This window comes from Glandiceps talaboti, chromosome 5 (genome assembly GCF_964340395.1).
Source record: "Glandiceps talaboti chromosome 5, keGlaTala1.1, whole genome shotgun sequence".
NCBI lineage: Eukaryota > Metazoa > Hemichordata > Enteropneusta > Spengelidae > Glandiceps > Glandiceps talaboti.
The window spans coordinates 8641312-8665564 of NC_135553.1; the positions used below are offsets into that span (position 1 = coordinate 8641312).

Consider the following 24253-nt stretch of genomic DNA (forward strand, 5'->3'; position numbering starts at 1 on the left):
GGTAATAATTGATTGACCTAGTAATGTGATTACTACTGCAAATACAAATCTGTTTTGATAATTAAAGATATTCCTCAAACAAGGCTGTTATATCAATCATGTATTTTTGAGACAAAATCAATCAATCAATCAATCAATCAATCAATCAATCAATCAATCAATCAATCAATCAATTAATCAATCAATCAATCAAGATTCAAATAAATAAATCAATCAATCAATCAATCAATTAATCAAGTTTATTGACATGGGCAGGTGGCGTTTCGTTATAAATACCCTCAGATAAAGTATTTTACAAATATAAACTGTGAATAAATAGATGTGTGATAAATGGTAATGTTTTTAAAAATTATAGTACAATTTATTATAATTATATTACTTTATTTTATTTTATTGCAAGTTTTGGAAATATGTTTGATATCCTGTCCTGTTAAGTCGTGTTATCATAAATTTTAGGCATTTTACAAACTACACCTTAATATAGGATTCCACATCTTTTCGAAGCACTTTGCACAAATAAAACCACGCAAGAATCTGTCAATGCAATATTGAAATCAAGATTAATAGCAAACCAGTAAATAACCATTTAAAATTCAGTCTTCAGCAACTGACCTTATGATCTTAATGTTCTTATCAACTAATAAGAGAGTAACCAGAGTTTTAATCGAATAACTAAAATACAAGTGTCAAAGGTGAACAGCTGAATTTACTGCATTCATTAGATCTGTTAGATGTATGCATGGAATTAGTAACATACAAAATGTATGATATATGACAATGGAACAACTAAGCCTTACAGCCTCGTTCTGCTCTGATACCAGGCTCATTACTTTTCAGATAATCAATATCATAATACAATGTTGCATCTCATTGTCTTTCATATATAAGGGTTTGGACAGACTGTACTCCTTATTGTGTTTACATGAACACAACATTTCATCTGTAGAATATGCTTACAGCTTATAAAACCAAAGTTGTGTCAACATTACAAACTTACAAGACATCCTAAAGAATTTACCAAGTAGTTGTGATTTTTTCACAATGAAAATCGTTTCTACACTCAATATGCATACCATGGATCAGATATTTGCCTTGAATGTGAATAGTCCTCTAGATATATATTTGCCTAGAGTCAAGCTGTGTTGAGATTTAGATATTTCTCCCCTCTCATCTAGCATTTTGCTAATTTGATTTTACTTTGATTTGACTTTGATAAAACTTTGGTAAGAAAACAGTGCAAATTCTTATTAGGCTTTCAATTTGCCTGCTGTGAGACGACATCAATAGTGTCATCATGCAAATAGAACCAAAAAATGTGATTGCAGCAGTACTGTATAAACATGATTTCCATATCATTGACATTGCCGTGTCTAATTATAGGTTTGAATACACAAACACTAGGGAAATGATAGGCATGAAATAGTCGAAATCCCCTCATGACTTGACTATAGGCTAGATTTTTCCAGGCATAGGAAAAGACAATTTGGGCAAAACTATGTACCCAATTATTTACCTTAGATCTTTTGATCAAATATCAAGTGCCATCCTTCACAAGAAATAAACCAAGTAATCTGAGTGTAGGTTTTAACTAAAAATTACAGTCTGACATAATTTGCATGTCAGTCAATTGGCTCTAATTACTTTACTTGGACAAAATCACACAACTATAAAGCACAAGCAATATATCCATTGAGTACCAAGAAAATTGGTCCATGTTTAACCTTTGAAAGGGAATTCCAGTCCAGGAAATGAAGCTATTTACATAAACTTTCACATCACACAAATTGCACACAATTACCAAGAAACAGCAAATTGAACTGTATTTTACCTTCCTTGTTCAATGTTATGTGAATTCATGGGACTCTCCAGAATGAAAAATTTATCAAAATACTTTCATTTCCTAAAGTGGCATTGCCCTTTAAATAACTGACCCAAAACAACATATTTCTACTTTATTTAGATCCCGAGACGGTCATCTTGTAATAAACAGGGTGTTATCTACATCTCCCAAGAAATACCCTTATCAAATACGTCTTATCTGGTGCGCAGCTTTCCAGCTTAAGTCTTTTGACAACAAGTCATACTATTGCAACTTATTTGCATATGAAAGATTGAATCAACTATTTTGGTTTGAACAACCCCAAGCATTAGACAATTTAGTCCTAAAATAACTTTTTACTCTATTTGCATAAAACAGATATACGCCTACTTTCCCTGGAACAATTTCTAAACTAGACATCGAAAGGTTTTATCATAAGCAGGTGCCCAATTTATTGTAAAATGCATTACAGAGCATTTCTGAAGAAAGATAGTCATGACACTAAAGAGACACACATTTCAGTCTTTTAAATGTCAAAAGCTTTACTTTCAGAATGTGAACATCCCGTTTGAATGATAACATTGTCCTTTCTCTACAACATGGATATCAAATATCTGGCAGTTACCATGGATTCTAGGTTTAGTAAAATGAAGCCATTTACAAGAAGAGCAATGAAAAAATACAACCAATTTAATCTCTGGGGTATGATTTCAAACAGACGATTGGGATTTTATGTGAATGTCAACATCACATGAAGTGTTTCCTTCTATACTATCATTTCCTGGGAAAGATAATTGCCCATCTTTATCATTTGCTGTATTGCATACAGTCTGAGCAAAGTGATCCATTGACATTTCTACATCTATTTCAGATTTCTGTGATGAAGAACTAATATGATTCTCTCTTTTAATCTCGCTTTCTTGGATGACGCTCATATTCTCTGCTGGACAAATTATTATTGTAACATCAGAATTTTTCATGACTCCACCTTTGGAATTAGATTCATCTCTTTCTAAGACACCGGCACTTTGGAAACTACATATATCTGACGTTTGTGCTCCATGCCTGCATATATAAAACAGAAAGGTTATACTTCATTAGGTTGTCATTACTTGAACAATCATTTGATATTTTGTATTATACTATCTGCAATATTTCATCAGAATGTCTGTTGCTATTAACACTGTCTGCATATCTGAAATAGATGATTAATGGATAAATTTCATCTAATATCAATGTTACAGATGGAGTCTTTTCCACAGACTAAAAACTCTGATTGGAACTTTTCTTAAATCATCAGGCTTATAAAGGTAATATCTAAAGAGTGTTCTTGCACTCAGAGATGACGTTGAAAGGAATAATATGAGTAGGTGACATCTATAGAAAAAATATATAAATTGGATAAAAGCATTAGGGTGATTAATTTACTAATACAAAATCACCTCATATTTCATAACACAAAAGAAATATCTAGAAACATATTACAAACTTAGATGTCTCAGTCTCAATGGTGTCATCAAAGGAATCTTGAATTACTTGTTAATATGTAAACCATCATATCAGTCTGAGTACTTTGACTTAGTTATTATGTGAATCAGTAATCTAATGAAGCCAAAATTGAGAGATGTAATGAATTAACTGAAGCCATTTCTTTAAACAAAACTACTCTATGGTATGTATAGTTATGTAAACTGACATAGGGTGACCTTTTCATGTTTCCCATCAATTTTTTTCTCTGACCCCATTTTATAAAATGATTTTGTTGAATCAAGGAAATGTTGGTTTCACATCTCGAGACACAAAAACAAAAAGGGGCTGCCTTCATGAACAGTACCATGAGTTACAATGTAACTTTTGAACTGAACTACCCAGACAACTGTGTAACATTGTTATCAATCTTTACTACTCATGCAGAAGATGATGACTCCACATGTCTGTTTGCTGTATAGGCTACTAAATAATACAATCAAGTCACTTTGCCTTAGTCAATGAACCAGGGCTAGGTAATTACTCATTTGTTGAAGATGTAAGCATCAACTAGCTCAGCATTGTCCAATCCTTAATCAAATCATTCACTAGCTGTCAGCCAAGCACAAATTGATTTAATCAAATTATCGTAATCAATCAGCTAATCTTGACAGTATTGCACAAGTATTCAGGCAAGTACACTTGGACAAATCGGCAGCTGTGACTAGACTGCAAGTTTAGCCTGTACATGATAATACAGTCATTTGAGAATTAGGAGTAGTGTTTGAAAGTGGCCATAGGATGAGGTTTACGTACATATTTAGGATTTTTTAATTTCTAAAACAATTTTATCATGAAAGAACGTTGATTAAGTCTGTGTTTATAACTCAATAGATTGCAAAAACGTTTGTTATTGTATGTACAATAACAAACATTTTATATGTTTGTTAATTTTTGGCTAATTATTAAGTTACAAACCAATGACTTGCCATATATTGTTTCACATTGATTTTTCAAGTAGAAAGTCATGATACAATTGTGGTATGAATTAAAAATCAAAAATAAATACGCAATCTTCATCCATATGGCCACTTTAATTTGTTCATGTGGGGCAAATGTTTCTAATGGAACAATAAATTTGAGCAGAGGGTGTGTAAATGAGGCGAGTATGAGACTAAGGTCTACCTTCGACTTAATTTACTCATGGTAATCTCTCCCCTCGAGTCAAAAGTGGTACTGCGTCTCATACTACCCCTGGAGAGAGATGGTAGTTAGGTGAGCCTCATCAGGTAGGGTAAAAGTTTGGTAAAGGTTGGTATATTAGACTTTTCATGGAGTGATATAATAGCAGCATTTTGTTATGCTTAGGGCACCCAGCAAAATTATCTTTACTAATCTTACATCACACAACCTTTGTACAATAGCATAATAATAGTTGGTAAATCTGGCTAGTAGGAGAGAGTGCCTGCTGGACATAAGGGTGAAGAATTGAGGGACAGAAGCAAAGTTAGGTGCTACACACCTCTTGAAACAAAGACTTACAAATGCTGAGGCTAAATGTGAGAACAAAAAGAAGCTCCTAGCATTGTTTGTTTTGGAGAAGTCACATGATGCAAGATTGGTGAAAATTTCCCCTACACATAAAGAAATGCAGCTGGGATAAACTCAACCTTTTCTTTGTTCTCCTATCAAGAAATTCAATCATATTAGTTATTAGCACTGACACTATACCACATTGATCTGCTATATCACATAAGACAAATGAACGCTCATTACTTCAAGAGTGTCTGTCTTTCAGGTTCAGTGGTAGCAGCATCTTCTGTTGTTTCAGCTATATTTGTTGTCTTACTGCCAGCAGTTGTAATAATCTCATCAAGAGCACGTGGTCGAAGACAATATTTTGCCACACATGCAGAGATGCCTATTAAGACTGCCATACAAGCAAGGAGAATTGGTATAGTTGCAGGGCCATGGTGTGTCCCCATAGTGATAAAGGCAATACATAGAAGTGGAGAAACAAAGATAACCATAAAGATAAGTCCAAAAACCTTATCATTTAGTTGGTGCATGCGACTCAAACTCTTGCGACGGATTTCTTCAGCTTCATCAATGACACTTTCACATTGTTCCTCTGACTTTTTCTTTCTTTTTGACTTCCACATGTTTGACATGAAGGCCCTGGATGTAAATGAGATTGGGTTGGTAAAATCCTGCAAATGAATGGGGATAGCAAGAAGTGAGTCTTACCATAGACACTACACGAATTTTAATTGCTCTTACTATTTAACTATACTATTTACTATTTGTTTCATTATTTGCACATTTCATAAAAATACATACAGAGAAAATCAAAGTATTAAGGCAGAGAATATGACATAGAATAGAGGAAATTAAGGACACCAAACATTCCACAACATACTACTATATGAAATCATCTTTGACAAAATAACAGAAACAACGGGATTACATGATAAATAAAACCTGGTCTTTTTACTCAAATTCTCATCAAATGATGAATAAACAAACCAACACACATATTATAATACTAGTATTCATATCAAAGATCATTTATGCCAATTTAGTACACCAAGACTTTTTGTTCATGGTATTAAATTTTGTTTGAAAAACAATCACTTATTTAGAGGATATGAACCCACTTGAAAGTTGCACTATCAACCTTGTACATCATACCAAATGTCATAGCAAACACGTAAAGCCTAGACTGGGACTCCGGGATGACATGATTGTTCCAAACCTACACTCATGGCCCCAAGAAGTCAACATATGTTAACTCCCAACATTTCCAATACAGACACTTTATAATGTAAATTGTGGTGTCAAGTCAATTAAAGGCCACTGTGCTGGAGAGAAGACTGTCTAAAAATACATTCTGCTAAAGTAAGGTTATGGATGATACTTCTTATATTAGAGAAAGAGGATATAAGCAACTGACTCAGAAAATGAACAATCTGTTGTTTGTGAATGTCAGTACCTCACTAATGGTTACAAGTATGGTGGCAGTATTGCATGGTGGGAATTGTCTGTTCACCACGATATGGCCATGGATCACACTTTTGTCGATTGCCAATGAAACAATGATGCAATTCCCTACTATTACCATTTACATGCAATAACAGTTGAACATGGAAAATTGGTTTTGTTAAGTTTGATTTCAACATGTATATTATGGCATATTGAAATAACTAAATATTTCATCACCGAGTTATGAAAAATCTGAAATTGGGTCACATTGGTTCCAACTCAAATTAAATGTCTTTATCAATAACTGTGCACATGAGAGAAAATAACAAACATGCGATTCTAATCAGCGATGCCACAAATCTGAGGGTTGATTTTGAGTTGTTTTCCGCCTTAAGATTTTGAAGCGAGACCTACAGAGCATTCCGAGTTAAAAGTGGGCGATATTTGACATTTTTGTTAGGCGTATAACGGTATACAGTACTGTACTTGAGACAAATTCAAAATATTAGTCCCACTCTCTACAAATTCAACAACAATTTCAAGTCACGTCTCCAGCTAGCTCCCCTTTGCTTTGGCACACTAGATATTGATATAACTGAACACTGACGTAAAGACAGGAACTGATGATAAGTCATTGAGTGACGTCATAGACACACGTGACACACATAAAACGTAATAATACCACACTCGACTCTGAAACTAACACTTAGTACTATGTGAGTTGAGTAAATAAAGATTGAGTGCGTGATATAAAAACAAGGCATGTATACATGTTATAAGAAAGATGTTCCTTTTAAAAAACGGTGAACACATTCCTGTGTAATGACAGCTTGTAGCTATCTCAGTATCTGTACACCACCGGCTTTTGGGATCCTATGTGAATTGACCTGACCTAAGGCTGAGGACAATTCGTGACCTGACGGCGAACTTGTCCAGAATAGCGAGTAGGTTTAAACACTAACGCTTACCTTGTAGTTGTTGTAAAGATGTGTGATCAAGCTGGTTCAAGCCATTTGTCAAAGAACGAGCGAATAAACGCCGATTTTTGGGACAACAATATTATAACCCACGTCCGCCATCACAACAACTTCGAAACTAGGTCACACTCAGATTGAAATTTGAACGATGGTGGCGCGCGACATCATCACACGTCCAAGTGACATAATTTCAGTGCGCGCGTATGTGTATGTGTGTGTATGTGTGTGTGTGTGTGGGGGGGGGTCATATAACCTTTGCAACGTACAACATGATTGATTAAGGAAGGATATTTAATTTAAAATTTTGAGCATTTAGAATTTTTATCAACCTTGAGTGATCTTGAATCGTAACATCAGGCATACTGTAAATAGTTTTTTCATGTATCTCGATTGGTAACCTAGATAGCTTAGAGCTTTTAAAATCAATAAACACACTCGAAAAAATAAAGACTAATTTTAATTTGTAATCTGATCAAGGATGTGGCGCCATTCATTGAAAGATAGAGACAAAACTTTCTGGAAAGGTTTCCTATGAGACGAATAGTTCACTTTTGGTAAAGATTGGACACCCTGTCGCGATTTGGTTTACGTTTAAGTGACGCCATGAGTAAAGTGAAAATTTACTATAAATTGACAAATCAGGTTTCAATTAAAATAAAGATTATTATTGGATGTTAACACCCATTACAGTAGTTTAATTAAATTACACTTTTAATTATAAAATATGCACTGTTCATTCAGAAGAACAAATTGTGGGTGAAACATGACACAGTAGTTCATATTTAATCAAATTACATTTTTTTAAAAATCAAATCGACCCTACATGCCTCAAGATTAATTAAGCTAGTAATCGATCAAACTTGTGCTCTATTATCACAGGAAGACAAAAATGTAAGTGCTATTGTATGTGAGGCTGTGTATGTGTAATGTTGTTCAGCAACCCCCCCCCCCCAAAAAAAAAAGAAAAAAAGAAAAAGAAAAGAAAAGCAAACCCTCTCTCTTTTGCGATCAAATACAGCACATGCATAACTGAAATCAAAGGTCGCCATGTTTTTGGGGTTTTTTGTTGGTACATTTCAATCAAAGTACAAATGTACATAGACCATTTTCCTCAAATCCCCTCACAACCTTTGATGTTACATTACTCACAGAATAATTTCAATATGATAGCTTCCCTTGAAATCAGAAAGTTTGGTTGTGTCCGTTGGTGGATAATAATAAGGGCCAAAGCTAATTCTAGAACCTGTTAAATCTTACCAAATTTCTCCATTCTGAGATTGGAGTTTTTGTAAGTCGGGGGAACACTTCTTCCTCTTTTAATATTTACATTTTAATTTTTACATAATAACCAAAAGATGCGTCACAACACATACACAGAAAATGTCATCATATTCTTTATTCCAAAGGTTAATATATTCATACATTTTGACTCACAAATCATTCATTTGTAAACAAATATTTTCAGTATTCTCTACAATTTGTACTCCATGTATTATAGCATTGACCATGGCCAAATGTCCATGTTATAATTGGCAACTCGAAAGATGAATTTTCAACACAGTCATGTTCTTGAATAGATTTAGAGATAAGAAACTGAAATAAAAATACACAATATTGCACAATAAAAAAGATTGATTTTTTGGAAGGGGCAGGATTAGCAGTGGGAAGAGGAAGAGGAAGAGGAATTCGTCGCTACATCAAGCTGGACTTGTTTTTGTAAATTGACAAGTCTTGTCCTGAAATTTTCAAGAGTTTGAAAGTAATATATTTGTTTTTCAAAAAACAGATTTAATAGTGAAATGATAGTCTTTGTACAAATATAACCTTTGACACCATTCTTTGGTTTGAGTATGAACATAGCATGATTTTCTAAGATATCAAAAAATTAACATGCCTATTTTGTCAATATTACATTTTATTCTTCTTGGACCCACCCCCAGAAATCTGTTCCATGCATATATTTCATATCATTCCTTTAATCAATCACATAATAATACTGCTTTTCATTGGTAAAAGTAGTAAATTATAGCAGTTCAAATTTGGAATCCCATTTTCTGTTGAGACAACGTAACAGAAAGTACAGCATGATATTTAAGGAATTACAAAGGCATCTTAATATACTAGTGGATTTGTTTTCAAATTAGAGTAAATTAAGCATGCTTGCACGATATCATCTGATTAATTATATTGTTCAAAAACTTTGCTCTCAGACATAATCCAATACATAGTTTTCTAAAGCTATCTCTCTGTATTCTTGAAGTGACAGCTTTAACATTTTGGTAAAGTGATTAGATATTCCATCTCTCTATATAAAATACTAGTAAATGTAGTTTTATGATAATGTATATCAAAATATACACCCATTATGCTCCTCTCTGGTTATAGGGTAATTATCTAATTTATCTTTTACATGTCCCTGTCTGGCTGCAAGGCAATCATCAGTCTTTTCAAACTATACACTAAACTGTGTGTCCTTCTCTAGTTACAGGGCATGCAGTCACCTATACCTCAGTCTATTCAAACTTTATACATATTCTCTCTGGTTACAGGCAATTGATCATCCGTCAATTCAATCCATCCATATCTCTGGAATGGTAATGGATAATGGAAAATATATTGTTCACGGTTCCATGAATCAATAGGATAGTAATATAAAGTTATTTTGGAATGGTAAATTAGAAACGAATGTGACATTTTGATCCTTCTACTACAGATCTTGATCACTCAATGTTTTAAATTATTCAGTGATAACATCTTGAGAACTTGCAGAATAAAGTATGTCCATAAATTAATGGTAGCTGACACCCCTTGTCCCTGTGCATTATGGGTCTACTCTTTCTGGTGTAGATGGCTTCTTTTACTTTTAATCATACAGAGGAGACCCATTATGAACAGGGACCTAGGATACCAACTACCATCAATTTATGGTTGTATTATTGCACCATTTCCAAGGACATTAACGCTGAATAATCAAATTATTGCATGATCAAGGTCTGTAGTACACAGCTTGATACATCACATTCCTTTCTAATTTACTGTTCCAGAGTAACCATATATTACAGTCCTATTAATTCTTGGACAAAATGACAATATATTTCCTTCATCGATGTCTCCTTCTCTGGTTTCTGGACAATAATCTAAACCTCACTCTTCTCAGGATACATCACAGTTTTGCAGTGTTCTGGTACACTTGCTCTGTATTCATCACTGGCAGCAATACCAATCCACAATATGATGGGAATAGCAGTGATAATCATTCCAATGTAAGCTGCAAACCTATAGTTGGACCTGTATAAGTATACATTTCACAAGGGTCACAATTTATAAACTACATTAATTAAAGCTGCACTAGCTGCAACTGGAATATTTTTTTTGAAAATGTTTTGTCAGATAAAATAACTTACTTGTCATATATTATACACCCCAAATAGTATTGAATCACATTTACTTCAATCTATTTTTGCATTATTTACTTTTCCTTCTGGTAACAAAACATCAGTATATCAATGTGTAAGCTTAGACATTTCTACTGATCATTTTATCAATATTCAGTCCTGATTTTGATTAAAAAGCTTCATCCATGTCACAGTTTGCATTTTTTGGGTAATATACTTACTCTTCAGAGTTTCTACAGATCAGTAACCAAGCTGTGGCAAAGAAAAGCCCACCAAGTTCCCTATGAAAGAATTAATAAACATACAAGAAATAACTTAATAGCTGTTCTCTTATAAATGAAAGACAAGTTAGTTGTTATTTCAATATGTTCTTCTGAATTGCAAAATGATAATTATATTAAAGGCAATGATAGGTATAATCACTTATTGTATTCATTTGCTCATTTCAATGATGTAGTATTGGTACATTTCCTCCTAAATACTGTATGTGTGTGATCTACATGTATGCATGTATGTATACATATGTATGCAAGAATGCACGCATACATTGTGTGCACATGCATGTGTGTGTGTGTGTTTAAGTTAAGATATGTATATATGTATGTATGCATGTATGTGTGTGTGTATGTATGTATGTATGTATGTATGTATGTATGTATGTATGTATGTATGTATGTATGTATGTGTATGTATGTATGTATGTATGTATGTATGTATGTATGTATGTATGTTTGTATGTATGTATGTATGTATGTATGTATGTATGTATGTATGTATGTATGTATGTATGTATGTGTGTGTGTATGTATGTATGCATTCATATATTGTGTGCATGTGCACACACACGCGCATGCATGCATGCGTGTATCATTAGTGACAATCAGCTACACAAATTATTACTCCCAAAAACTAGAATCATACAGCACAGAAAACATACCTTGCTTCCTCCATTTCATAAAATTTCTGATCTGTTGTACTGTTCATGATAATTTTCATCTGGTACAAGGTGAAAACACAGATGCCGATAATGTGAAGTAAAGATGCCACCCTCCATATTGGATTACCTGTTGGATAGAAATTGAAAAAGCTCAACAATGTTATCTTTGTACTAAATCTCAATACATAATGCATTGCATAGATTCTCTTTGATTTCTTGTCCTCCTTTTATACCAAACATATAAAGAATCTGTACAAACTCCTGAATTAATTATATTTAAATTTTCATCTCATTTGACACTATTCTTGAATCATGTTGATAACCCCTAAATTACTTACTAGTTAAAATCTAGGGAGATTTCTTTTCTCCTAACAAGAAATTAAATTCAAATTCACAAAGAAAAGGCAGAGTAAATAAATGAAAAAGGACAATGTAGATGATAATTCATATATTTATTCTAAGGATATTATTTAGTGCTCCCATACTCAACTCATTGAAGTGTTCCCGTTGTAAATTCATTTATTCATGATAGTGCCTGAGGATTTTTTTGTTGAAAGGTTTTTCAATCCAACTAATGAAAGACTCTCCAAATGAAAATTAATGAAGAGTATGAAAAGGAAGTCCCATTTCTGCATATCATTAGCCTATATCCTTCGCACTGGCAGATTTTGACTTCACAAACACTTAGGACTAATTTAAATCTAAAATTAGACTCTGATTTTAGACAGCGACAGTTCAGTTCAACCCCACTTAGATACGTCTACATCCATCGTGACATCCATCTACATTTGTAATTGACTGATCTTGTCTACAGACACAGACTCATCAGTTCTGATCATGTGATGACACCTATGACATCATCTGACAAAGCTGCCGGGTAGATTTAAAACCCAGTAAGTATTGGTGACTGTTTTATGGCCAACACTTCATAAAATATTGAAGCAGAAGTCTAAGCATATGTGGACTGGACATAAGTTGAAATTTGCCAATGAAAGGATCTACTCTAATATATTGTAAGATCTTTGAAAATTGAAATCACAATTATTTTTCATTTAATTGATATATGATTGTGTCAATTTGAGCAATCTCAAGATACATTGTATTATGTAATGGCAATAATGTCGTATTTTATGATGTGAATGTTTATTTGATTTATCATTATCTGTCTTGTCATATTTCATCCCATTCTTTGAGTCCATGTCTGTATAATACTAAAGAATCATAAATAGTTTCCCAGACTTTATAATAATTACTAACTTCATGATAATGATTTGCACTTACTTGTTGCATTGGCTGATATAACCAGAACAAAACAGAGCATTGCAGGAATTAAGTAAACGGCCTAGAAAAAAAACAGTAGTTAAATAGGAAATAAACTAAATGAAAACCATAAAATATTTATTCATCAAACATCAACACATAACATGATTGCTGTGTTATGATACTGTGAAAAGGAGGACTTGAATTTCTAGTAACAGCTTTGCCAAATAATGAACAAAGTCCAAATGACCTCAGTAACATCATAAATGTAGAATCATCAACATGTGCATGATCTCTCTCTCTCTCTCTCTCTCTCTCTCTCTCTCTCTCTCTCTCTCTCTCTCTCTCTCTCTCTCTCTCTCTCTCTCTCTCTCTCTCTCTCTCTCTCTCTCTCTCTCTCTCTCTCTCTCTCTCTCTCTCTCTCTCTCTCTCTCTCTCATGGTATTACATACACAGTCTGAAAAAATATGGTATGGTCTTACTCACTATCCATATTTCTGGGTCAGGGTCATTTTTCTGAAGAACAAAATAAAACAAGAAATGTTGCCATAGTATTTATTATATTGAAACAGTATATTGTGAATAATAAACTTCTATTGGCAGGAAATTGACAGGATAATGTTACATGTTCTAATACCATACAATTCTATAGTGAAATTATGATCTTTATTGGTTATTGTCTGGTTATCAGACATTAATAACTAAAAAAATTAAGAAGATTCAGTACTTGTTGCTGAGCTAGCTAATTTTAACACTAAATATTTTTTTCAATTAAGATATCAAAGTGTATGAAATTAGCCATATATATTTATAAATGAACAATATTATCAGAAATAAACTGCAAAGGAATCTATGCAGCTGTCTTAATTTTGTTTCAAATTACAGTACCTTTTAGTAATACTTGCAAACAGAACAAAAGAAATTATGGTATGTGAAAAAAATAGGACCAAGTATGCTAGTATTTGTATTTAGTACAGTAGCAATATTATTACAGTGAGATCATGTTAGAGTCAGGGTTTTTATCATGATTTGTCCAGTGTACATGATTAAAATTTATAGCTTACCTGCACATATGCGAACAAGGAAAATAAACCTGCAAGAAATAGGTTTACCAGTTTCCATTCCAGCGGTTCTTGACTGTTTTTTAAGTCTGGCATTGTAGGTGTTACGTGCAAACGTACACTGACATCTAATTTATCTCCATGTCAATGAATAATAAAAGATGTAAAGGTTTATGAACGTGCTCGTGATTGTTCGTACCACTGCATATTGTGAGCGACCTTTGACCTTTGAACTGTGACCTCGTTGCCAACTTCTGTCTCTCTCAACGAAAAGGGTGATTTTCTGACGTGCAATGAGTACCACACCTCAGTCAACAGCCCACTAGTTTTCCATATCTCTTCATGATAAGGAAACGGGGGAGAAAACATGACCACGCTCCTGGCGGCTAGCGCGTAAGTGTACATCATACATGCATATTGATAGTATACGCCATTGCTACAAATTGTTGTACATCATGTCATGTATTATATTAATTATATTATTTCATACGTGGGAGACGGTATTTTGATGTCGAAGTTGGATCGCTACTCCAAATTCAGTTACAAGTACACAACACAACACAACCCGCCACACACCATCGTCGTAAACCATGGCCTCGTTTACAGCTCTGGTTTGCGAGAATGCCACACACGAGTTCACTCGTATTTAGTGAATTTGAAAAACACACTTTCAGCCAGCTGTGCTGAAATGTAATGAATGATTCAAGCATGATTTTTTTTAAATTTGAATACATGCATGTCGACTACAGCTAGTTGAAGTCATATACCTCCATGAAACCATATGCATACTAAAATATCACCCAAACATACAATACCAAGATGTAAGCAAATGCAAGATGCATGTATTATGAAGCTAAATTAATGTGTAAATACTATATAGCATGTATTCATTTGTGCTGTATTTTGTGCTGTATATCTATTTCATTGTCAGTGATAATGTAGATTGCAATCTCCTGAATTGTGATGAGTAAATTATAAGCAACTTCAAACTTACATATAAAATGCATTAATTTAACAAGCCAATACTAACACATAATCTGTGATTCGATCTCTCCTCTTCAATTCTTTCTTGCTCTGTTTTTCTTGCTTTCTATCTGTCCTAGACCTAAGTATGATCTTAAGAAGGACATCGTTGTTTCTGCTGTCATTTTTGACACAGAAAAGAGAAGATATATTAATCTTGCCAATTTAACCAAATATTATGTGAGTAGTTTGTATACAGTACTATATAGTGTGTTAAGTTAATGTGCAGTGTTTTTGTTAAGGGCGGTTAAAGCAAGGTAAAATATACTCGCGTTCCACAATCATTTTACTTGGGTTCCCCACACAAATTATGGTATCAGTATGGTACCGGTATGGTATGGAAAAATTGGCAAATTATACCAGATTTCCCTCCTCTGTTACTTTGGTTCCCAGACCTTAGCAAAAACACTGGATGTGTTAATAGCATTGATCCATTTTGTCATTTGTTGCTAAATTCAAAAATATTTTGGGTACTCGTTTTCAATATACAAAAATGTATGCTGTTTCAAAATTTGGAAATTTTTCAGACAGAAGATGGGTGCCCATCCTCACCTGTAAACATATATTGTGGTCCTTGGCTTTGATATTATGTTGATGCAATAGCTCATTGCTATCAACTTCAATCATGCTTCAATGTTTGGTAAAAAAATGGATTAAAGCATGCCAGCGTAACCTGATCCAAGTGACTTCAGGAAAGTTTTTATCAAGTGTTAATTCCACTTTTCTCCAACATTTGACATCAATACTGTATGAGCAGTAGATTAATTGTCTCTCTGATAAATTGTATGTTTCAAATGTCATTCATGGTCAATGCTATTAATGTGAAAGAGTTGAAAAATACATTTTTTTCATCAAGTGCACCGGTCCCTCACTGAGTCATGTAAAGCACTGACATTAATTGGCTGGTAAGATAAATGGAACTTCAACATCAAAACCATGTATATTATGACAAATTTATATGGAGAGAACATAAAAAATCATGTCGATCTGTAAATAAAATGAATATCTAGATAAAAAATATTCAAAGCCTCTTTTGTAAACCGTATGTATTAAGACCTGTGTTATTGCCATTGTAACTAAGAAATACTTCCTCCTTTTGCTGTACATACTGCTCTACTTCACCACAAGAGGGAGACATTCATTGGAATGGTTCATTGAGTTGTTCTTCCATCCAGTTACATTGCTCTTTATTATCACTAAAGGGTGATTTATCTAAAATGTCAATTTGTGGTGACTCATTGTGTTTATTCTATAGAAAAAGTAAACATCATTTGGGGGAAAAATTGAAATGACTAACATGCCCTTTATGGATAGACCATGATCTTTAATTAACTCAGTCTCAACACTCAAAATATATTGCTGTTTTGATCATTCTTATTGTGGTCAAAGCAGTGATGTTGTATGACAAAATGACCCAAACATATATATTGTATTATCCCAAATTTATTATATATTCTTACAATATATGTTATGATATATCAAATGAACATTTCTACTCAAAGTCCAAAAAAATGTTTGATGTGAGGCCCAAATGTTTACTGACATCTCATTGGTATCATCAGAGGTGTACTACATTCATTCTTCTATATGTTATGTTTTTAAAAAATTTGTATAACAATGGTTATGATCAGCTTTAATATGTAAATATGTAATTTAAAAAGAATCATAGAAATATGCATGATATGTGTACTATGTGTTTAACAAAACATTCCAAGTGTTTTGACAATCAGATATGATATTACCACAATGCCAGTTATTTATACTATGTGAGTTGTTTTGTGTGTTTATAATATAGGTGTATTTCATTGAAGTGACTTTGAAGAGTAGGAGATCTTACATCATAGTCAGACGATATAGTCAGTTTGATGGTTTGCAGGCTAGACTAGATGACAGGTTTCCATTGCAAGCAGGGAATGTGTCTACCGCTCCAAGAACATTACCAGAACTACCAGGTCAGTTAACATAACTCTAGATCTCAAAATCAACCATCATCATACATGTCATATCGCTTTTAGGTCAGTGGTATGTATAAAGAAGTCATTTTTTGACACTTGTGGATGCGGTACCAATTTTCTTGCATCTTGGCAAAATTTGATTTGTTGTATTCTTTTCTAATCATTTCTTCATTTATAAAAATGGCTAGATTTTTAGATAAAATTGCACAATATGAAGCCAAAAAAACAAGAGAAAAAAGTGTATGGTTTTAGTAACCCAACCCTACCTTGTCTTTACTATCAACAAGTGTGGTGCTGTGACAAATACTTTCAGAACAACAAGTGCAGCTAGTTGAAGTGCAGGTTGTCACCTGTAGGCCCTTAAGCAGCGTACTTTATATATTTTACTTGTGCATTGTTGAAAGAGACATACCAGGCCTACATGTATCTATTGTAAGTTTTGAAAAAATTTTGATATAAGATTCAAGAACCATCACAAGATATCAGTACGGTTTTGCAATAAAAATAGACAACATACAAAACAGTGACAACTTTTTATTCTCCTTTCCAGGTAAGATTTACCTGAAGAGAAGTGCTGTCCGAGAAGTGGCAGATAAGCGGATACCTGACATCAATAGATACCTAAAGGTAAATAAATAGAAACTTAAAGATACATAAATAGAAACATACTCATAACTCAGTCATGTTATTGTCAAAGAGATGTCTGGGTGTGCAATACACAAATACTAGCACTGACATGGATTCATCCTGTGCTATTTACTTATTCTCAACAGTTTATATGTTTTGTACTACTAAATAATGAAAAATGTGTAACGAAATATCAAATTTTGTAGATCTGTAAGTTTACTCAATGCCTTTCCTTTAGATTTATATATGCTGTGAGAAATGCCATAAAAGTCCTAATTTGAAATGCATCTTTACGGGAAGTTTTAGGCATTTTTGCAAACTGATACATGTACATGCACTGAAGTGTTAGCTTTCACCAAGTCTAGTTTTGTATTGTGATCGCTATATGAAACATTACAGTAATGCTGAAAAGCTTTATTTTGACTAAGTTCAATTATGTAACACCATTGACGTGTACAAAACACTATTCTGAAGAGAAACCACAGCTTAATTTTAGAATTGGTATTTCACAACTTCTTCTTGCCTCATAATAATTTATACTCTCAGTTGTCAATATCCTTCACTACTCTAACAAGTGATGTCAATATCCTTCACTACTCTAACAAGTGATGTCAATTTCCTTCACACAGAAACTAGTTAGCCTTGATCCCAAATTTTCTCAGCATGAGATAGTGTTGGATTTTCTAAGTCAAACACCAGCTGATATTGATACCCCAGTCATCAAAGGACCTGATGGGAAGGTGCAATATGTGACTCCAGCTGAGAAAGCTAGGCTGCAAGCAAGACAACAGGAAGTGGATGGAGCTGAAGAGATGAAAGGAGCGTATGTATTGTAGAGTGGTGTTAATTTTGTATAATTTCAAATATTCATTTATCAGACTTAAGAATTTCAATTTTTTTGCTTCAATTATAGGTAGTCATTGGCACATTTGCAAACTGTCTTTACATTCAGTGATTCATGAAATGTATAAACAGTAAAAAAACACACCAGGTATTAGCAATGATCTATATGCCAAAGATTCATAAGTTGAACATCTAGAAGAATGTTTGTGTCTTAAAATAGTCTAGTTCCCAACTTTCACCGTCTAGTCAAGCCCATGACTCTCGCACAGAATTCTGTGCTCCCCCAACAGCATTCATATAAACATGCTGACGTTGCATCCCCACATGATTTTAGTTTAAAGAGACAGGAGGTGGAGTCCTGGTTGGACATTTGCATATCGTATCAGTCCTATAAACATGAGAAAGGTCAAAAAATGTTTGAGCGATGACAACAGCCTGTCAATTTGTGATGGATTACTACTGACATGCACTGTTCGTGCTTCGCTCAGACCACAATTAACGCCTCAAGTCACAGGCTTGACTAGATGGTGAAAGTATGAAAACAATATCACCGTCGGGAACTAGACTACTTAATTTAGTACCAACGATGCTGTTTATCTTCTTATTGTGACAGAACATTTAAGCCTACATCATCAATAAAATCTACTGGTGAGCCCCCCATTGCTACAGTCCAGCCAGTGAAAACAATTAGTGGACCAAGAATGGAGGTAGGTACTTGTAATAATTAGGATAACTAACCATTGCTCTCTCATCTAGATGGCTAAAAACCTATATATACATTATTAAGGGATGTAGGTAAGGGCCAGTAGCTGGCAAACACTACCAGCTACTCCACAATTTCTTACTGGCTACCTTTTCAGGAATTTGTGTTTTAAAAATTCTTTGTTTCAACCACCACCAATCTATTGTTGGGCATATTCATGAGTCTCTCTCATAGGTTTACTTTACCAATTTTTAATACAAATTAGCTACATCCCTGGTATTAGAAGTTCAGGACATGTTGTCAACTTCTATAATGTATGTGTACTGTTACTGCCATACATACATGTAGTGTCTTCAAATAAGGTATTCTTAAACCAGGAATGAAGATGGCATGTATTCCCAGTATAAAAGTAACACCATTTCTCCCCCCCTCCCTCCCTCCCCCCCCCCCCTCTCTCTCTCTCTCTCTCTCTCTCTCTCTCTCTCTCTCTCTCTCTCTCTCTCTCTCTCTCTCTCTCTCTCTCTCTCTCTCTCTCTCTCTCTCTCTCTCTCTCTCTCTCTCTCTCTCTCTCTCATTTCTCTCAGATCTCTCTCACACTTTCTTTCTTTCTTTTAGTTTACTTTGGTGTGAATTTGTCTTCAATGGTATACTATTTTCACATTTTCAATTTCAAACATTTTCACTTAGTATGCCAATATGATAAATGATATACTAAATTTCATGATGGTTGTCCATTTTTTCTCCACCAGGCTTTACATGATTTTTACTCCACATCTTCACACGAGTTAAGTTTCAAGAAAGGTGATGTAATACCATTGATTAGTAAAGTAGATGCCAACTGGTTTGAGGTAAGGACATGCCATTTTGTATATTCTCTAATGTCTACAGATAATTGAAAGGGGATAAATATCAGGGGGGGGGGGGGGAGGAGGAATAAAGTTAATGTTTTGATATTAAATATATGTAATTTCCATAGGTTATCCAGAAGTAGGGGGATACATGTACTTGCTACAAATCATAGCACATTTTTTCAATTTATTTGACACTGTTGGTTCATCACTTGAGCACCCATACTGTCTTTATCATGAATTTAATGATACTATAATATCAATTTGTTCTTTGTGTCAGGGTTCCCATCATGGAAAGCTTGGACTAGTTCCTGCTCCATTTGTCAAGATAATAGAGGATGTTATAGATGCAGGATGGGAGGTAAAGTCTCTGTCTCAGATTTGAATGATGACATCTAGAAATTTCAAGTCATCAAAATAGACATTGGTTTTTTCGTATGTACTCAATATTCTAATCCCCTTGTACTTACACTTTTTCACACAAAGCAATTATTTGGATCCTTTGCACCGAAAGTTAGAGATGTTGTGATCCATACAACATTTCAATCATGTAGTTTAAATATAAAATTTAATGTACTTGGCTTTTACAACCTATCTACTGGCCCAAGTCAAAATATTTTATAATGTGTAACTTGGTCTGGTAGAATAGGTAATATGACCAAGTTCAATATCAAACTCGTATCTTTCTCCTCAAGTTCTAGTCTCCTCACGAAATGTGCATTCTCTGTAGTTGGACTGATCTTTGTTTGTTCAACAAACTAATATGGTCATTATAAAGAAAAAATAAACCAATGACACACCATCATATTCATGCAATATTTTCTATTTTTGTGTATGTTTAGGATGAGTGGGAAGATGATTCACCAACAACTGTGATAAGATGTTATTATGAAGGCTCCATAAAGTAAGTACTGGTACATTGTACTTACAAACCTTTGGTCCATCAATTGGTGGCAAATACTAGTACACAAGTTTTTTATATATTTGTGTGAAGGCTTTGTATATGAGATATAGATGTAGATGTACAGTTTATAAGTAGATGAGACTCATGTACTTTGGACAATTTGTGGATGAAGCTAGCAGTACCTTGAGAACTTTTTAGATGTAGTGTCAGGAGGTTCCATCTACTTTTGGTGCGAGTAGGAGATCTACAGTAGATCTAGTATGGACATTCTTAATGAAGCAATGCCTTTGAGAACTTTGTAGGTGAAGTGTCAATGGGTTTCATTTACAGTAGAGCTCGTTTTAAAATGGTAATATAGTATAGTACTGGAAAATACCTGATGACTAAAATATTTAGATTATTGTTGACATTGTAGTGTGTGTAGTGTATGTAATCAAAACATGAGATTGAAAATATGTCTAACAACCAAAACATTTTGGTCAGTGTCAATACAGTAAATTCTTGAACTATTTCAACATTTTTCAGAATGTGACAAGATGCGCTTTCAACAAAATGTTTGATTGTTCACCATAAATGAAACACTGTCAAGAACATAAGAACCTGTAAATATGTGGTGTAATGAGAGAAACACACTAATACCAGTATATAGTTTATCTTACCAAGCATTGACAGTTATTTCGTCTCTTTTTTTCAGAGACATTGATGTAGATCCAAAATTAGCTGACAAGCCAACATATCCCAAACTTTGTGAAGCAGTCAGGTAAATTAAGATATTGTTTTCAGTTTGAATTCTGCAATAAAAGTATTAAACCAATTTATAACATTTACAGAAAAGTAATCGTTGTACTGAGCAGTGTTACATTACAAGTTTTAGATTCAGTGTAATTCATAATGCCCTTTCAACTCTGGTCTCGTCTTTTTGAAAACTTTGAGATCAGTATGTGTAACTAGTCAAAAAACTACTATTTTGTAAATTGTTTTTCTACAATATTTATACAAAGAAACGTATGTGTTCATACTTTCACATTAAATTTTACTTTTAGCTTACTCTTCGTCACATCTTTATTTGTTTGCTGCTTTCAATTACAATTATTGATTTCAAAATCATTCTTTACAAACATGGCTGACTACTGTACTTTTTTTTTTAGCTCTTGTAGTAAATACACCAGTTGTATAAAAACTGAGATTTTGGAGCCAATTTGTAATAAATATTTTAGTAGAATTACTACCGTATGTTCTATATTAATTATTCATCAGGAGCTCTCTTGGGAGTAAAAACCTCATACTTAACTATCAGGATATACAAGGAGATTTGATAATGCTGAAAGACCAGAGCGATATTGATCTGCTACTTGTGGAAGCATCAGTTAATCCTCAACAAGCAATTTCTGGTTATGTACCATGGGAATTACATATCTCAAAAGAAGGGGATTATTCTGTGTATAATGTAAACCCGTACAGATACTAGTCACTTTGTGACTCTTTCCTCAGTGTGATTGCAGAATAAGTGTACAATTGCATTAATTTTAAAAATATACATGTGATTACGTTTTGCAATATTTTTTTGTACATGTGATTACGTTTTGCAATATTTTCCTCGTTGAAATACTTAGATCCGTTTACTGTGCTTTTCAGTGAATATCCAACTCTTCAAAAGTGAAGTATAGTAGTCCCCATTTTTTAGTTGTTCAGCCAAGTGGTGATATACAAGTAACATAAGGGGTCTTTTATTATGACTCGAGAATTAGGATACTGATGTACTAGTTTTTAAATCTTATCAAAGTAATATTTGGAATAGCTGAATCGTATCATGTACAAGTTAGATGTATGACACTTGTCTGAAATATCAGCTGTTTTTAATCGAGCTAGTGTACAAATCTGATGACAGTACACACATTGTTGTGATGTAGATCTTGTGATACAGAATTAATGACATAGGGCACTCATTGTCATGATGTAGAACTACTGAAGTGATGACAAAGGGCACACATTTCTATGATGTAGAGTTAGTACAGATCTGATAACAATGGTCACATATTTCGGTGATGTAAAACTACAGATATGATGACATAGACACATCGATGTGTTGACGACTACAGAAGTGATGACATAAAACCCTTAACTACAGATCTGATGACAATGGGCACATATATACATGATGTAAAGCTACAGATCTGGTGACACAGATACGTCGATGTGTTGAAGAACTACAGAAGTGATGACATAAACCCTTCATCATGTTAAACTACAGATCTGATGACAATGGGCACATATATACATGATGTAAAGCTACAGATCTGATGACATAGATACACATTGTTGTGATGTAGAACTACAGAAGTGATGACATAGGGCACATATTTCCATGATATAAAGCTACAGATATGACAACATATCGCATTGATGATTTGTGAGTAGAACAAACCAATATACAACTCTGGTATTTTGAGTTTTAAATTCTATACCTTTATGTGTGTGATGTTACATATTCATGCAGTGATGTTATTTTGTAAATTTCTACATCAAAAATATGAATCATATTGTGTATTTGTATTGTTGAACAATTTTATGTCAAATGTTTAAATAAGAATAATATATAAAATCATAAGATTTGTCATTTGAATAATAAATATTGGATGTTTTATGTATATATTTTAATAAACAATAATTAAAAACAGTAATTTTTACACTGCAATGCCAAATGTTTTGTGAGATTTGTAATAAAGATGTTGATTTTTAATTTCTCTGTTTGTTGTGGTTTGTGAATGAATTATACTTGCATGAAATGTACCAGAAATGTATTTTACCAGTCATTGTAACTGTCTCTGACGTCTTCAGGAGTCTCATGTTGGTATTTACATGCCCCGTTAGTATTTATATTTGAAGTGAAATAAGTCATTTTGGTGTGCAACTTGTTCTAAGTGGAATCTTGCAAATTCATCAACTTTATGTAATGTATGAGAAATTTCAGATATAAAATTTAATCTTCAGTCTGGGAGAAAACATGGTTTACAAATACCACTGTCCAGATTTTCTTCTTTTTTTTTCATGGTATCTCGTTCATTTGTATCAATACATTCAATATTGAATTATTTCAATGTTTTAAGTAAATCAGTTGAGTATTAGACTCGACAGTCGTTCGTGCCTTTTTTGCTACGTTTTCTCTAAAACTAAAGTCGTTGCCTCGCTCCGATCCGGAGCAATACTACAATAACCGCATACTGATAGTGAGGGTCATACGACTTTAGTTTTAGATAAAACGTAGCAAAAACAGGCATGGACGACTGTCGACAGTCTAAGGAGTATAAATCCATACACAAGTACATTTAAACTGAACACCAATGGAACAGTAACACTTTTTCACAGATTCAGTTGACATTGTACATTCAAGTGCATTGTATGTGGTGGTACAACTTTCGTTATCTGGCCATCTTCACAGTACTAAATTTAGT

General features: G+C 33.6%; 3 protein-coding genes across 3 annotated transcripts; 1 reads left to right on the forward strand and 2 right to left on the reverse strand.

Annotated features, from left to right (window-relative positions):
- Nucleotides 1-255: 255 nt before the first annotated feature.
- LOC144435295 (uncharacterized) lies at nucleotides 256-7367 on the reverse strand. The gene is made up of 3 exons (XM_078123889.1): nucleotides 7237-7367; nucleotides 5063-5496; nucleotides 256-2884 (listed from the first exon to the last, which is right to left on the reverse strand). The coding sequence occupies exons 2-3, from the start codon at nucleotides 5455-5457 to the stop codon at nucleotides 2530-2532; spliced, it is 750 nt and encodes a 249-aa protein (XP_077980015.1). The 5' UTR covers nucleotides 5458-5496; nucleotides 7237-7367; the 3' UTR covers nucleotides 256-2529.
- A 2909-nt stretch (nucleotides 7368-10276) lies between these two features.
- On the reverse strand, nucleotides 10277-14093 carry LOC144435906 (transmembrane protein 220-like). The gene is made up of 6 exons (XM_078124547.1): nucleotides 13902-14093; nucleotides 13324-13353; nucleotides 12859-12919; nucleotides 11578-11704; nucleotides 10862-10921; nucleotides 10277-10533 (listed from the first exon to the last, which is right to left on the reverse strand). Exons 1-6 carry the CDS (start codon nucleotides 13992-13994, stop codon nucleotides 10383-10385), a joined length of 522 nt encoding a protein of 173 aa, XP_077980673.1. The 5' UTR covers nucleotides 13995-14093; the 3' UTR covers nucleotides 10277-10382.
- A 47-nt stretch (nucleotides 14094-14140) lies between these two features.
- Nucleotides 14141-22269, forward strand: LOC144434977 (neutrophil cytosol factor 4-like). Its single transcript, XM_078123508.1, has 11 exons — nucleotides 14141-14291; nucleotides 15002-15101; nucleotides 16717-16873; nucleotides 17427-17503; nucleotides 18133-18326; nucleotides 18960-19053; nucleotides 19799-19897; nucleotides 20178-20258; nucleotides 20740-20801; nucleotides 21496-21561; nucleotides 22059-22269. The coding sequence occupies exons 1-11, from the start codon at nucleotides 14266-14268 to the stop codon at nucleotides 22267-22269; spliced, it is 1167 nt and encodes a 388-aa protein (XP_077979634.1). The 5' UTR covers nucleotides 14141-14265.
- Nucleotides 22270-24253: the final 1984 nt, after the last annotated feature.